The 14113-nt window shown below is 44.2% G+C and overlaps 1 protein-coding gene across 1 annotated transcript in view; it reads left to right on the top strand.

Moving 5' to 3' along the window:
• The window catches only part of RIMS4 (regulating synaptic membrane exocytosis 4), a 47661-nt gene that overhangs the window by 19730 nt on the left and 13818 nt on the right, over positions 1–14113 (top strand). Inside the window, exon 2 of the mRNA XM_058850552.1 lies at positions 11017–11158. Within this exon, the coding sequence (XP_058706535.1) occupies positions 11017–11158 (142 nt within the window). The remainder of the gene's footprint in view (positions 1–11016; positions 11159–14113) is intronic.

The following is a 14113-nucleotide window of genomic DNA, read 5'->3' as shown; positions in this document are numbered from 1 at the left end:
CTCTGTTCTTGGTATTGGATGGTGTTTTCCATGTGTAATGGCCTGACTTGTCCCCAGTTGAAGATATTTATGATGTATGATTGGCAGGGCTGTTTGCAGTGATACAAACTCACTTTGATTTCTTAGTCACCGTGAATGACTTAGCATTGTAAAGAACCATTGCTCCTGTCCTGCTGCTGGGCATCGAAGCCTGACCTTCCCTTCCAGCTGTCATAAGATATCTGCAGTGAAATTACTGCAATCATGAAGGGCAGGGTGCTCTCCTTTCAGTCCACCCAGGCAGAACCCGGCACTCAATCCAGAGCCTTGATCCTGGATAGGGATCTATGTGAGAGAAGCAGTATGAGCACAGTGGGTCCATTTGCAGGCTTTTGGGAAATGCAGTCACTCTCTGAGCTCTCCCTTCAGCACCACAGGTGTGCTATAAACAGAGGGTTTTGTACAGCTCTTGGTACCATTTGGGAAGAAAAGGGTTCCATTTAGTGCACCTGTGGTGCTTGCCTGGCACAACAGATGCTCCATAGCCATAGACTTGTCACAGGATGTCTCCACGTGAATCAAAGCAGTATGCAGAGTTAGAGGGGAAGAACATGCTGGCTTGCTTCCTCTAGGATTTGCTGCAGGTATTCCACAAAAGCACCTTTGGTGAAGCCTGACTCAGGTAGTTGTAATATCTGGTGAGATTGTCTGGAATTAGGAACTCAATGCCTGGAATTGTTTAACTTCTCTGGAAACCAGACCATCAGCTCCCCCATCTCTGCTTCCACAGTGGATCAAATAATTGCTTCCAAATGGACGCAAGTTATTAAGCAGTGTGTATAATCAGAGTCAACTCCTTGTGAATTGATCATTCATTTCCTTAAGGAAAATATGATGAAGTAATTATAACTCAAGCTAAACACAAATCAAATGCTGTTCTGAACGCAATTCTGCACCAGGATTCTAGTTTATGAATGATTCCAGGGTTCTGTGGCTTCGTGCCTGTTAAGGAAATGGGGCTGTGTTTTTAATTGTATTTATAACCAGTGAACAAAAGGTTGCATGACTCATTCATTGTGCCAAGACTCTTGCTCTCTGTGCTCACACACACGTGGTCTTGACAAAGCTGCTTGCTCCTAAAAGAGTGTCAATAGGACAGAAGAAAAGGGAAGAAATCTCATGAATAAAAATGGCCTTGTCAACTGCTTCCTCTGAATTTTGTCTGTACCAAAACTAAACTTTACCTACTGTGTAGTAGCTGTGGTTTTGAAGGAGGCAAATATTTCTTCAATGCTTAAGCTGCTGTCTTGACTCCATTCCCATCATTACTATGTAGCAGATACTTTCTAGTTTCAGCCAAAGCTGGGGGAGAGGTCCAAGATGTGCAGACTCTAAAAATGCTGGAAAAGAGGGCTCTGGGTAGAGAGACAGAGAGAGATAAACTAATGCTCCTGGGAGAAAAGGCCTGAAAAAGCTAATCTCAGTTTAAAGTTCACCTTGTGGATGAAAGCAGACCACTGGAGCTGAGCATCCAGTGTGGCAGAAAGGTGTGTCAGCACCTCTGGGAAGTTTTGGTGGCTTCAGGAGGCTCATGACCTGAGTCCTCTTCTGCAGCAGGAAAGCACAGCTTGCAAAGAGGCTGCTGAAGTTACTTTGTTCCTGCTTCCCAAAAGTTCCCAAGTGAACAGCTAGATGCTGGGCTCTGCTGGGAGGGGCAGTTGGTGAGCAGGCAGGTCCAGCGGGCTCAGGAAGGGCACAGCAGCCTCATGCTGAGTTTCTTGGCTTAGTGAAGTGTAGACAGGGCAGCTCTTTCATCTCACACCACCCTTCTCTACAATGGCTCTTTCTAGTAGCTTTATTTTTGTGAATTCACCTCATTTTTGTGATCCTTTTCTAAATCAAGAGGTTTTCTGCAGCTCAGGCTCATTCATATTTCAGAACCTGGACTTAAGCAACATCCTCAGTTATAAATAGTGTGAGATGGATGGCAGAATTAGGACATTAGGGTGCTCTGGTTCAACTCTATTGTAATTAAGTAGAGAGCTTCACCTGGCCTTCACAACTTCTGTTGGTTAGCTGGAGGACTTCCAGCCACACGGACACAAATTGGCTCAACCTCTAATTCTCCTTGTGAGTTAAGAAGAAGAGAGACCTGGGATGGTGCTGGCACACTAACCAGCTACTCATTTTCTACTCTGATGTTCTCCTGATACCCACATCTCAATAGCTGGCAAACTTCTAAGAGTTTGGAACTGAGAGCACTTAGAGCACCACTGGTTGTTGATTCTATGTATGACACTTCCCTCAGCTTTCTAGGGAGTAAATATTACAGTGTAGTGGTTTAAATAAATCATTTAAATTAATTGCTTGTGCCAAATGTACATGTTCTCTGAGTGCATCAACTAAATTTTCCTTGACTTGGTACATACTTGGACTGCAGACTGCCAGGGCTTCCCAGGTGAGCTGATGTCAGAGGGGAATTTAGCTGTTGGTGAGGCTTAAAACGCAAAATCCAAGAAGTGGAAAGATTGAATCCCCTAATTGCTGTGCAGTGAGAATGTGTGTGTATGTCTGTGGTTTATTGCACTATAAATAGCATAGTAATATTACATTTTTAAGTCATTAACCCTTGCCCAAGCACAGAAGCAGCAGATGAAGAAGGGCCTGGGATGTGGGATGTGTCTGTCCCAGACAGCTGGCACAGCACCAGCAGTTCCACGCTTGTCTTTCCCTGGAGACCTGGGCTACAGACAGGGCAGTGTTCAGGTTTCATTGCTAGGTTGCTGCAGAAATATTACAGCAGCGAATTTTCTGGATTGCTATGGACATTTCATTTAATCAGACTCTACTGCAAAGCCTGGCAGATTGGGGGAAGAGAAGGGGGCAGGCAGTGTGTTCCATTTTCTTATAAAAATAAAAATGCAAAACCAGCCATCAGATGAAGCTATTTGGATCCTGCTGCAAACAAAATAGAGACATGGAAAGAATTCTGAGCAACTGGGTCTAGCTGAAAAGTAGTTGCCATTAAATACTCTGAAAGAACCAAACGTTTTTGTTAGTGTTATGGTACTGCAACTTTTTTTATAGTGAAAAGCTAAACAATTTTTTATGGTAGTCAAAAACTCCATTTGAAAGTCATTGACAGTGGAACATATGTGTTTACCTTTTGGCTGTTGGCTTTCTCTCTCTTGACAGGAAAAGATCTCCAAGTGATTTTCCTGGCTACATGTTTGTTACAGAACTTTTTCTTTAGACACTTTTTAATGAAAATTTTGGCCATTAATTTTTTTTTTTATATCGATGAATTATCAAAAAGGCCAAAATTAAAAATAGCATCTTGGGAACTATTTGGTTTTACCCTTAAGGAGGAGGAAAAAAATGTTTAAAATATGAAAATGGAACTCATAAAGAAAGGAAGAAAAATTGATACTCTACCCATGGCACAGCCAAGCTACAAGAGATTATAACATCTGCTGGGGTGGAGACTTGCTTAAATACAGGCTCAGTTGGATTTAAAACAAACTGCAGCACAGGCCAGCATGGAAGAAAAATGCTGCTTTAAATGTCTGAGGAGTTGGGGTTTGAGCTGAGCTGTCGGGGAATTAGGGAAGGCAGCCTCAGAGGCTGTTCATGGAAATAACCCTGTAAATACTTTTTGGTCCTCTTCAAGTGGTGAGGGGGAAGAACAGAAACCCCTGGGTTCAGGGGGAATTGGTTTGACATCCACACATCTGGGCATGGGTGTCAGCACTGCCTCTTGGCGCAGGTGAGGACAGGCCAGTCTGAGCTCTAGGATCAGAGGAAGCTTTCCTGTGCTAAAATACCCATGTGGATCAGCAGTGGGATGTATTGTGCTGCAGTGGGGATTTGGAGGTGTCTCATTGGCATCTCCAGAGGTTTCCTATGCAGGCAGGGTGTCCTGGCCCTGCTCTGCATTCAGCTGGATTCAGTAGCTGTAATAGCAATGCAAATAGTTGCTAATTTTACTATTTTTCTGGCTCTCACAAAAAGAGTTGACTGAACTTTCCTAACCCTGTGAATGTACCTAACCTCCACAGATTAAGAATTAACATGTTGAATTAATTTTTTCCATCCCATAAAGATTCTGTGCTTAATTTGGAAAGAAAGGGTGTGATTTTGTTGGTGTCTGAAACTAGGACAGGGGAGTGAAGCATACAGCCTGATTAGTGCCCCTGCTTATCCCCAGCCATTTTCTGTCATTCTGGTGGATTACTCAGGCTGTGATGATAGCCTGGCATGTTCTGGAGCACAGTACAAACTGCCTCTCTTTAGGTGCTCATAATTCACACTCCATTAGGATGTTGATGTAGGGAATGCTTGGCAGGATGTCAGGGCTTGCCAGGCATGATGAGATTGAGTTCATCTCGTTAAACTGCATTCTGAAGTGACAATCCAGTATTTATATGAGCAAAAGCAGCCCCTCAGGAGAGCATCAGGGCTTGCTGTGAACAGAGGTACCCCTGTAAAGGGGCCTGTGCTGCCCACCCTGACAGCCGACAGCTCAGCGTGTGCCAGGCTGTCACAGCTGCTGGGTATTCATGCAAGGCTGTGGGAAGACTTCTCTTTTTCTCCTTTGAAGCTGAACAATGGAATTTTTATTAAACTCAGAACTGATTCACGGCATACAAGTCTTAGTACGTGTCACAGGGAGTCAGCATCTGACTAAACAGAATTTATTTTTTTTAATTTTTTTTTTAACATTTCAGAAACATCAATGCAGTGACAAAGTTTCAGGTGGAGAAGTTAACATGCTGACTCTTTCCTCGGAGTACCTGAAAATAGGTAGGAGATGAAATGTTCAGTGCTTTAGCAGTCTGATGGGGTGCTGAGCTGAGACTCCCACTGCTGCTTTTTACCCACAGACATGCCAAAGACCAGCTGATGGACTTGGGGACCTTCCTCACCTCAGCAGGTGATATTATCCAGATGGGTACTTGATGTTTTCCCTTTGTTTTCAGCCCCAAACTGACCCGCTTCATCTTTTCTCAGGGGCAGATCTTCATGGGGAAGAAAGATAAAAGAAACTCCTGGGGTCAAAACCAAAGAGTGAAGTTAGTGGAAAATGGAAGGGCTTGTGAGCCCATGTTTGAGCCAAGGGTAGAGCAGGCAGATTCAGCATGAACTGAAAGGAGATAGCTCTGGGCAAGTCTCCTCTGCAGGCAGTTGGGTCCTGTCCCAGCTCTGCTTTCTACGTCATCTTCAGCGTGGTCTGAAGGCTTCTTTGACTCAGCCAGATGGGTTTTTCTGTGTTCCCTTGCTGGACTTGTCAGTTCTTCATGCTTCATAAGTGCAGGTTTGTATTTTGGAGCAAAGCAGGCGGCTCATGTGCTGAGGAGCCCAGGTGTGAATCCAGAGAGCAGAGTCTGCCCGGGTTGATGCCCCGCAGCATGTTTGGATGGGAATTGTTCCATACTGCTACACCTGGGTAAGAACAGCAGTGGGAATGCAGTCTCTTCACTCAAGCTTGGACTAACTTTCTTGGAAAATACACAATGTTATATTTTCCAGAGCTTTGCAATAGGAACAAGTGAAAGTAAGCATCCAGCTGATTTACCTTCCTGATTTTCCCCCTGGCACCTCAAGCTAAAATTTTGGGAAAGTATAACAGCTATCCATGCTGTTTTGCCACACCCTTGGTGTCTTGGGTGGCCCTTGTTGGTGTGTCCATGTGCTTTGGGTGCCACTGTGCTCAGTGCTTGGAAGCAGTTGGGTAATTTAGGAGCCAGGCTGATTGAGTTGAAATTCAGTCAATGCCTAATCTCAAGGCTAAATCAATACCAATTAATTCTAAAGTACAGGAGGGTCTGTAGCACATGCATCATGCTGGTTTCTTTTTGTGATGGTAGCAAACTGTGATGGAGGAGAAAATTGAAAACAAAGTGGAAAATAGAAAGATGGTAACAAGTGCTTGGGTGAAGGAAATGGAAGTGGTGAGAAAGGAGACAGTGCAGGAATAACAGTGAGAGGGGCATGCTCTGTCTCTCAGAAATGCCATCAATAAACATCTATTGTGGAGTAATAATTATATAATCATGACCTTGTGCTGAGCTATTGCAGGACTCACAGATATTCCAAGACTTTCTGGCCTCTGAGTATGGACAGCCCTGTCAGAATCAGAGAGGAAGAGCTTTGAAGAGTTGTGTGTGGGAGTGATGTAGAAGAGAACATGAGAAGTCCTTTCCTTGGGGCAGGAAAGGGAACAAGGCCGCTCTGATTTTTCCTACCCCCATAATTTCAGGCAAATCCAGCTCTTGGTGGCAGCTCTTCTGTGGGAGTGGCACCATCCTTGAGAAGACCTCTCGGTGTGGTTGACAGCTGAAAGCTTGGTTAAGGGAACTGTCCAAAATGTGCTCTGCTCTGCACAGGTCACCTTGCTCATCTTCATTTGTTACCGGGCTGTCTGGAAGAAACTTTTGGTTGGCTGGTCTGATGTCACTCAAAGATGATGGGGAACATGATAATGAGATCTAATTAATAGTGAACAAAATGATGGAATATAATTAATAACAGTCAAGAGGAATGTTGGGAAAATGGGTCTTGTGAGAACAGAATTTTCTCAAAGTTTTAGAAGACACAGATATCTGGGTAAATGTGGCAAGTATGTTAGGGTTTTGTCCTAGAACAACATGACCCTAAAAATGGGATTGTGATAAATGGACTAAAAACTTGCTTCACATATCAAAAAGCAGTTGTCAAGGAAAAGCCTCGAAGGCAGGAGGGCTCTCTTGAAGGCCTGGTGGTGCTCAGTGTTTTCATTTGATTTGGAGCAAGCATGAGTTTAAACCTCACTTAACTCACAGGCGATGTGGACATTAGAAAGAGAGTAAATAGTATTGAGGGTGAGAGAGCTGTATAAAGCTGTCTGGAGTTTTGCTTGCTTTCTCTTCAAATAAAATTCATTTTCTTACATATTTTTAAATGTAATGTTCTGCAAGGTTGTACCAGCAGGACAGGCAAGGGACTGCACAGCCTCCAGGCAAGGTGTGATGTGACCAGGAGCTTACTGTGGTCTTGGAGGATAGCAGCAGAAGTAATGAAGATGAGAATATAAGCTGATTTTTACCTCTGTATGCATTTCTGCACTAAAATGTAGACTTCAGTTCTGTTCTCAAAAGGGTGTTTAAAACCTGGGGAGATTGTTATAAAGATTCAAGGCCAGGAGAAAAAAAAATGCCAGAGTGTGAGAGACAGAGAGATCTCAGTCTGTTTAACTTGTCAAAATAAGATTGAGAGATAGCTCATCTTCACTGCAGAAAAGTCTTTCTAATGAGAACACTTAGCAGCTCTTGGGGCAGAGAAGGGCACTAAAAAAACCTGATGTGTGAAAGCTGAAACCAGGCAAACTTAAGCCACATCTCTAAATGTCAGGTAGTAAAATAAACCGTGCAGGCAAATGGCAGATTCTTCATCTCTTGATATCTTCAAACCTGGTGTGCACAGTGCTTTAGAAGATATTCTTTATCCAAACATAAATTGTTTGGCTGAACAGAGCAAAATGGAAGCACCTGTCAACACTGAGAACTTGGCAGAGTGACTGCTGGGCCCTTCTGGTTGTTGGCGTCAGTGAGGTGTTGTGTATCTTCATCCTGGATATTTGACCAAAAAATTTCATCTTCCCAAGGTCATCTTGGAGTAAAATCCTCTCTTAGTGATGTGTTGAGCTGCAGGCTTGACTGACTGCTTAACCTCTGTTGTTTGCTGCTTAATTGGAAGAGGTGCAGGGAATAAATCCGGTGACGCTGCAGAAAATGTCGATACTGCTCTTACTTGTTTCAGATAGCAGTGACAAATTAAGGCAAATGGTTTTGCCAGGCAATACGCACACAGATGCATATAATTTACCTTCTGACTGGCAAAGGTGTCGAAGCACAAAGATTTCAGGAAGGGGAAGAGGCACAGCCCTATGCCATGCTCCACACTGACCAGAGAATGAGTAATGGTAGATGACTGTTGCTTGTGAAACACTTTTGGCTCACAGATGAGAAATGCAGTGTCATCCATATGTATTTCCTTTCCAGGTGTGCTGTCCCTGGTCTGTCCTCCTCTTCCAGCTGATGGGGCTGGGTAGTTTAGGAATTTAAATCTCCTTTTTGATGGCATCTCTGGTGCTTGTGGTGATCTCTTACCGCATTTCAGTCATGCCTCTGGCTGTTGTGGTTTGGGAGCTTGCCTTTTTGGCAAAACAAATTATTCCCCTTCTGTTCAAAGGAAACTTCTGGCAAAAAGAGACTGTAGGGACAGAAAGGTTGGAGAAATGTTTCTCCAGAATAATGAGAGATCATTTGTAAGATGCAGGAGTTGCTGTGCATCTCCGTCTGGAAGAAGATGGAGGAACAAGGATTTTTGTCCTTTATTCCCATTGTTTTGTTTTACAGAGATTCTTGATTAAACTTTTGCCATTTTTTCCTTTCCTTTTTTTTCCCCTTTTTTTCTTTGTAATTTTTTTTTTTTTTTTTTTTTTTTCAGTCTGCAAAAGCAATCAGGACTAGTAGAAAATGACCCACCCAGCAGTAGTGGAAAGCTGTGCATGTGGTGCTCTACAGCTGAACTCGCCCCCATGCCAGCTAAATATATGGTACAGTGCCCTGGTGCTCCCACACTGCTGCCTTTCCTTGCCTTTGGGCCCTTCTGCTTCATTTCCCTGCCTTTCAATCAGGAGATGGTTGATGGAATAGAGCAAGCACCTTGTGCTGCTCCAAACCCTTGCTCTGTCCCAAGCCTCTCGTTTGTTGCCAGCTGTGGATGAATCGTCTTTTAATTTTGAGTGTCTCCAGGCACATCTCATTAGATAGGGGAAAGAAGAGATTCTTTTTTTAAACAGATGTTGCATGGCTGGGCAACAGGGCATTTTTAATTTGTTTCCTACATTTATGGCATTTGATGCTTTGACTGACTGCTGGCAGAGCTCTTGTGAGGACTAACCTCAGAGGGCAGGAGGATGAGCGCTCTGAGTGCACACGTGAGGGAGGGATGGGCACTGGTGCGTGTGGATGACTCGGAGATTGTTTGTGGAGGTGAATGCAAGACAAATGAAACAGACCATCAAGTCTGCCCACATGGCTGTGGGATGTGCCCTCAGAGGAACCTACAAACCCCATCAGAGGCTCCAGTGAGATGCACAAGGCTAAAGAGGGTGAATCAAAGGGAGCTGCTTTGCACTGGTTGGGAAAATAGAAAAGCTTCGCTCTTGTTGATGCCCATATTGTTATTCTTGCCTGAAGGTTTGGATTTTGAAAGCACATGAGAAATATGTTTTACATTTGTGTAACTTCCTGATTTATACAATGTGCTTCATGCATTGCTCTAGGCGCACAAACAGTACGAACTGTAGTTAACATTAACCCAGAACATGCAAATTCGATCCCCTTAGCTCATAGGGACATGTGTACACAGGCTGCACCATATGTGGGGACGGCAGCTGGTACAGAGCCCTGGGCTCAGCACGTTTACCTGGTTGGAAACCTCATGATAGTAGAGGAAAAAGTACTTTACAGCTGTATTTATAGGAGAATTTTTGTCTTTGCATTTCCATGTAGATATAATTGGAGAAGTGGGATAGGAAGCATTTCTGATATCTTACTGAATTTTTCTTCCAAAGTCCCTCTTCACACCAAGATCTAAAGAAAAATGTTTTAGGTCAAGCATACTGCTACAAATAAGAGTGTATTTTAGGCAGGTTATTACAGATACCCTCATATTTCCAAAGCAGTTCAGAAAGTGATTCACACGAAGTTCCACCTGAACACTAGGAAGAACTTCACTGTGTGGGTGCACTGGAACAGGTTGCCCAGAAAGTTGCGGAATCTCCCTCACTGGAGATATTCCAAGAACCGTCTTGACGCAATCCTGTGCAGTGTGCTCTAGGATGACCCTGTTTCAGCAGGGAGGATGGATCAGATCACCCACTGTGGTCCCTTCCAACCTTACCCATCCTGTGATTCTTTGAAAGATTTGCTTTCTTTAATATTTGGCGATCCTGAGTTCTCCAGACTCAGTAGCTGGGTCATTTCTCCTCTGGAGGTGGTACTCAAAAAAGCTGGAAGGTTTCTGAGAGCACTGTGGGTCAGAGGTTTGTTGCCTGAATCCAGGGTAATGACTGGGTATCATTAGAGGATTTGGATAATTTTTGCTTTGTTCAGAAAACTTGCAGCAGATGTGTTTCAGGATGAGTGCTCTATGTGGGATGAAATCTGGATCTTCCTAACACCAGCTACAGCAATTAATAGTAATGGTATTCATTACATATTCATTACATAACATGGTTTGTTCTGAGAAACAGACTGCTTGAGATGGAGGATGAAAATAGCAGCTGTTAATTTCAGAGGGCTGAGCCTCTGAAGACTGCACCCAGGAGGAACCAGAATCCACTTAATTCCCTCTATGCTGTGGCTGAGGGCGTCTACCAAGGGGAATAGTCCTCTCCAGGGTTTTCCATTGCTGGTGCCTTTCCAGTGCCACCAGGGATCATTTTGGCTGTGCCCAACTATTCCTGTGTGGCTGGTCTGGGAGGGCTCCTGCTTTCATAACACCTCTGGTGCTGCCTGGCCTTTTCTTCCCCCCTGCTCACTCAATGTCCACTAGGACCTGCCACTCTTTGTGCTGTTCCACACAACCTGAGGCAGCAATGTGGGATTTGGGAAAGGCTTGGAGGCATCAGGCTGTAGAGCTCAGCTGTGCCCGTGGTTGCCGCTACTGTGTTCCCTGACTGGGTAGCTCTGGGTGTAGCCAGCTGGTGTGGCTGCCTGCTCAGTGGATAATTAATTGGTACAAATGGTTGGAGTAGGTGGGGAGGATGTTCATGCTCTGAGTATCTGCAGGGCCTGGTATGGCGGAGCAGCGAGTGTGTTCCAGAGGTGGCTCAGGAGCTGCTGATGAAGCAGGGCTGAGTAAGGAAAACATTGCGTGACAGATGCCAGGCTGGTCCTCCAGAAGACCTCCTCTGTTTCCCCTTGGCTCTGTCAGTGCAGAAGGCTCTGGGAATAGAGGCTGACTGCCTTTCTCCCCTTGTGTTCCTAGATGGTGATGGTCGGAGACTGAAAGGAGCCATCCAGAGGAGCACAGAAACTGGCCTGGCTGTGGAAATGCCCAGCAGGACTGTCCGTCAAGCCAGCCACGAGTCCATCGAGGACAGCATGAACAGCTATGGATCAGAGGGAAAGTAAGTCATCAAAAGGGAGCTGGCTAATCACTCATGGGATGTGCTGTCCCTTTATGTATTAAGTTTCTTCCAGCACGATGGACATTGTGTTTTCCTGACTTGCCTGTGCTGCAGGTGTACTGCCCACCCAATTAGAGCAGATCTCTGTGTCTGCATAGCTGGCACATACTCGACTGTTTATATACTTTTTTTAGTGTCCTCATTACTCTGAGCTGAAGCAGATACCCATTACTTTTAACCGCTTTGCCTTTGGATGAGTAATTCAGGGTCAATAGCAGAAGCTCATTACTGCTCGTAAATTATAAGCCAGTAGTTTCTAATGTTGCATAATAGTCCATTTCCCCTCTTCAAAAATAACCCTTTGGTTTGGGGCAGGCAGAAGTTTCTAGGTGCTGAAAAGGCTGAAAGTAATAAAATACATGATAGCATAGCAGAATTCTGATATCAAAATACGTATTTTGGAGCCTGTGTGTGCTTTGGTGAAAAGCTTTGTTTCATCTGAGTTACAGTGTCCTAAAAGAATGTGTTTCAGAAAAGATTTTTGACATCAAGAGAAGTTACAACACGCTTGCATTTACACTTCATAACAGAATGCAAAGCAGGGGATCTTTAGGCCAGAACTTTGGGACCTGACTTGTCTTCAATTCTGGCTTTTGTATTTCCATTACTTAAAGCCATATATGGAAATTTAATAATTTTACTAAGATGACTGTTCATGGCAATCTTTGGAAGCAAAAAACCCACAGTATTTGAAAAGAAAGCAGTTTGTACCATTCGATTTTGTGCTTTCTAGGTGTGAGTCCAAAATGTTTCTGTACCTAAAAGGTGTCTGTTTAAGGCAAGGACCATGCTTGGCATCATTCTGTATGCTCTCTCTAGTCCTGTGTGATATTCGAGTACACTGTACAGCTAAAATGCTGAGATAGTCCAAAGGCACTCTCAATTAATGTGATTCTGGTGTTAAATAAGTAACAGGCTGTAAATGAAGAGAGACTTTCTTTAGCTTTAGAAGTAGGCTAATCCTGGAAAGGCATCATAGATCTGTGCTGAAGGTTCAAAATAGTAATGAGGCACAGACTGCGATAGCAATCTTGTCACTCAAAAGCTGTGATGTACCTTATCTCTTCTGTGAGCTGCTGTCTCCAGGGAAATATTCCTGCTACACCAGCACAGTCCTGTGGCTTGGAGTTCTGCCTCCGCTACTAGATGCAGAGGATTAGTGATTAAGTTCAGTCCCTGGGCAATGAGGAGCAAGAATCTGCTTTCATGCAGAGCAAAATTCTTTCCTTTTTATATCTACATAGTTTACCCTCCTGGGAAGGTGTGTAATTCCCTGAATGGTCTGTGTCCTCTCACTGCATACAGCAGCTGCTTTGTTGGGCTTTCATGGAGGGGGAGTATTTCTGCCAACAAAACACTGCACCCCTACAAGTGCTGTCTCACCTTAAGTCAGGTGATGTGTAGCTGTCAGCTCAACAGAAAAAGGGAAAAGCCTGTCTTGCAATCCAAGTGTCTGTATTAGAACAAGCCTAATGTTTGGTATTCCAACCTTGAGCGCTGCCAGATCATCCTTGCCAGCACCTCGGCCAGGGATGGGGTAGTTTCTTCTCTGAAAAGTGTGATTAAGTGGTTCCTGGATGCTTTGTTCCTAGGTGGGATAATTAATCTCTTCTGGGAACCCGGTGGGAATTGCAGCTATCTGTCTGAGCCACAAGTGATAAGCAAACAGGGCTGAGAGTACAAAGAGCTAAGAGGACTCAATTCTCTTGAAACATGGTGGGAGGGGAGTTTCTCTGCTTTCTTTTCCTGCAGCAAAGAATTGAATTGTTTGGGGAATAGCTTTGAGGAACAGAAATGTGTTCTCCTAAATCAGATTTCTCTTGACCTCTCTTGTTTGCTGTAGCTGTCTTCCCAGGGAGGCAGAATGAAGATTCATATGTCTCTGTTAGATGTGGCAAGTTGATTTTCTTTCTAATAAAAGCTGGGTTTGCGACTGGTGCAGACTGGTGCAGGTCAGAGTGTTCAGCAGTGACTGTCGAACCCCTGGTTTTCGGCAAGGCAATGCTGTTCTAGTTCTTTCCACCCGTGCATCCCTTTGGTGTGTTCACACCTGGAAGAAGACGGTTTCAAAACCTTTCAGCTTCTGTGTGGTTTTTATAATCCTTATCAATTTAAGGACTAAAAGGACCCTTCCAAAGGTGGCACGCTGAAGTGATCGAAGATTTGGTGAAACTGTGGTGCAGCAAATGCCTGCCCTCAGCCATACAAACTGCTTTTAGAAGGTGTTGCTCACTGACTGCTTTTTGTTTGTTGCAGGGAGCTGGTGGCAGCTGCCACAGCTGCTCTGTGCTAGTGCAAGGTATCACAGTCTGAGAATATTCTGAAGTACATGGTTTTGAGCAATGCTGTTTTCATGTGAACACCAGAGTGCATAAAATCCAGATTTTTTTTTTCATGGACAGGCTTATTATGCAGGGACATACCTCTGAGATATGCTAGGCCTTCTTTTGAATACTCCCTTTATCTGAAGATGAAGTAAACTGGAGACTAGCTGGGCTACATCATGCATCTCCTGGAATTAAAGCTCATACAGCATGCCAGGAAACGCTGACCTTGTCAACACACTGCTTCATGTAAATTTTTGCCAGACAAAAAGTCCTCCAACCTTCTTACCCAGATTTTCTATTGCACAGTGGTCGTGCGCTAGTATAGGAAATTAATATAATAAAACTCAATGTGGGACTTTATAGAAGGAGAAGTAGATATTTACTCTGAACAAAACTGTTTTCAGTCATTCCCATGTCCAGGTTTCATTCCCTCATGCTCTCTCCATCCCAGGCAGGCACCAAGCCTCATGAATCCAGGTGTTGGAGCCAGGCTGGGTAGGGTTCTGCAGGGCGGACATGGGACATCATCTGTGAAGCTCTCACTGGGTCTACTGAGTTGTTCTTCACA

Source organism: Poecile atricapillus, chromosome 15, assembly GCF_030490865.1.
Source record: "Poecile atricapillus isolate bPoeAtr1 chromosome 15, bPoeAtr1.hap1, whole genome shotgun sequence".
Lineage (NCBI taxonomy): Eukaryota > Metazoa > Chordata > Aves > Passeriformes > Paridae > Poecile > Poecile atricapillus.
The sequence above is the reverse complement of the archived record's forward strand: the minus strand, read 5'-3'. Positions and strand labels throughout refer to the sequence as shown.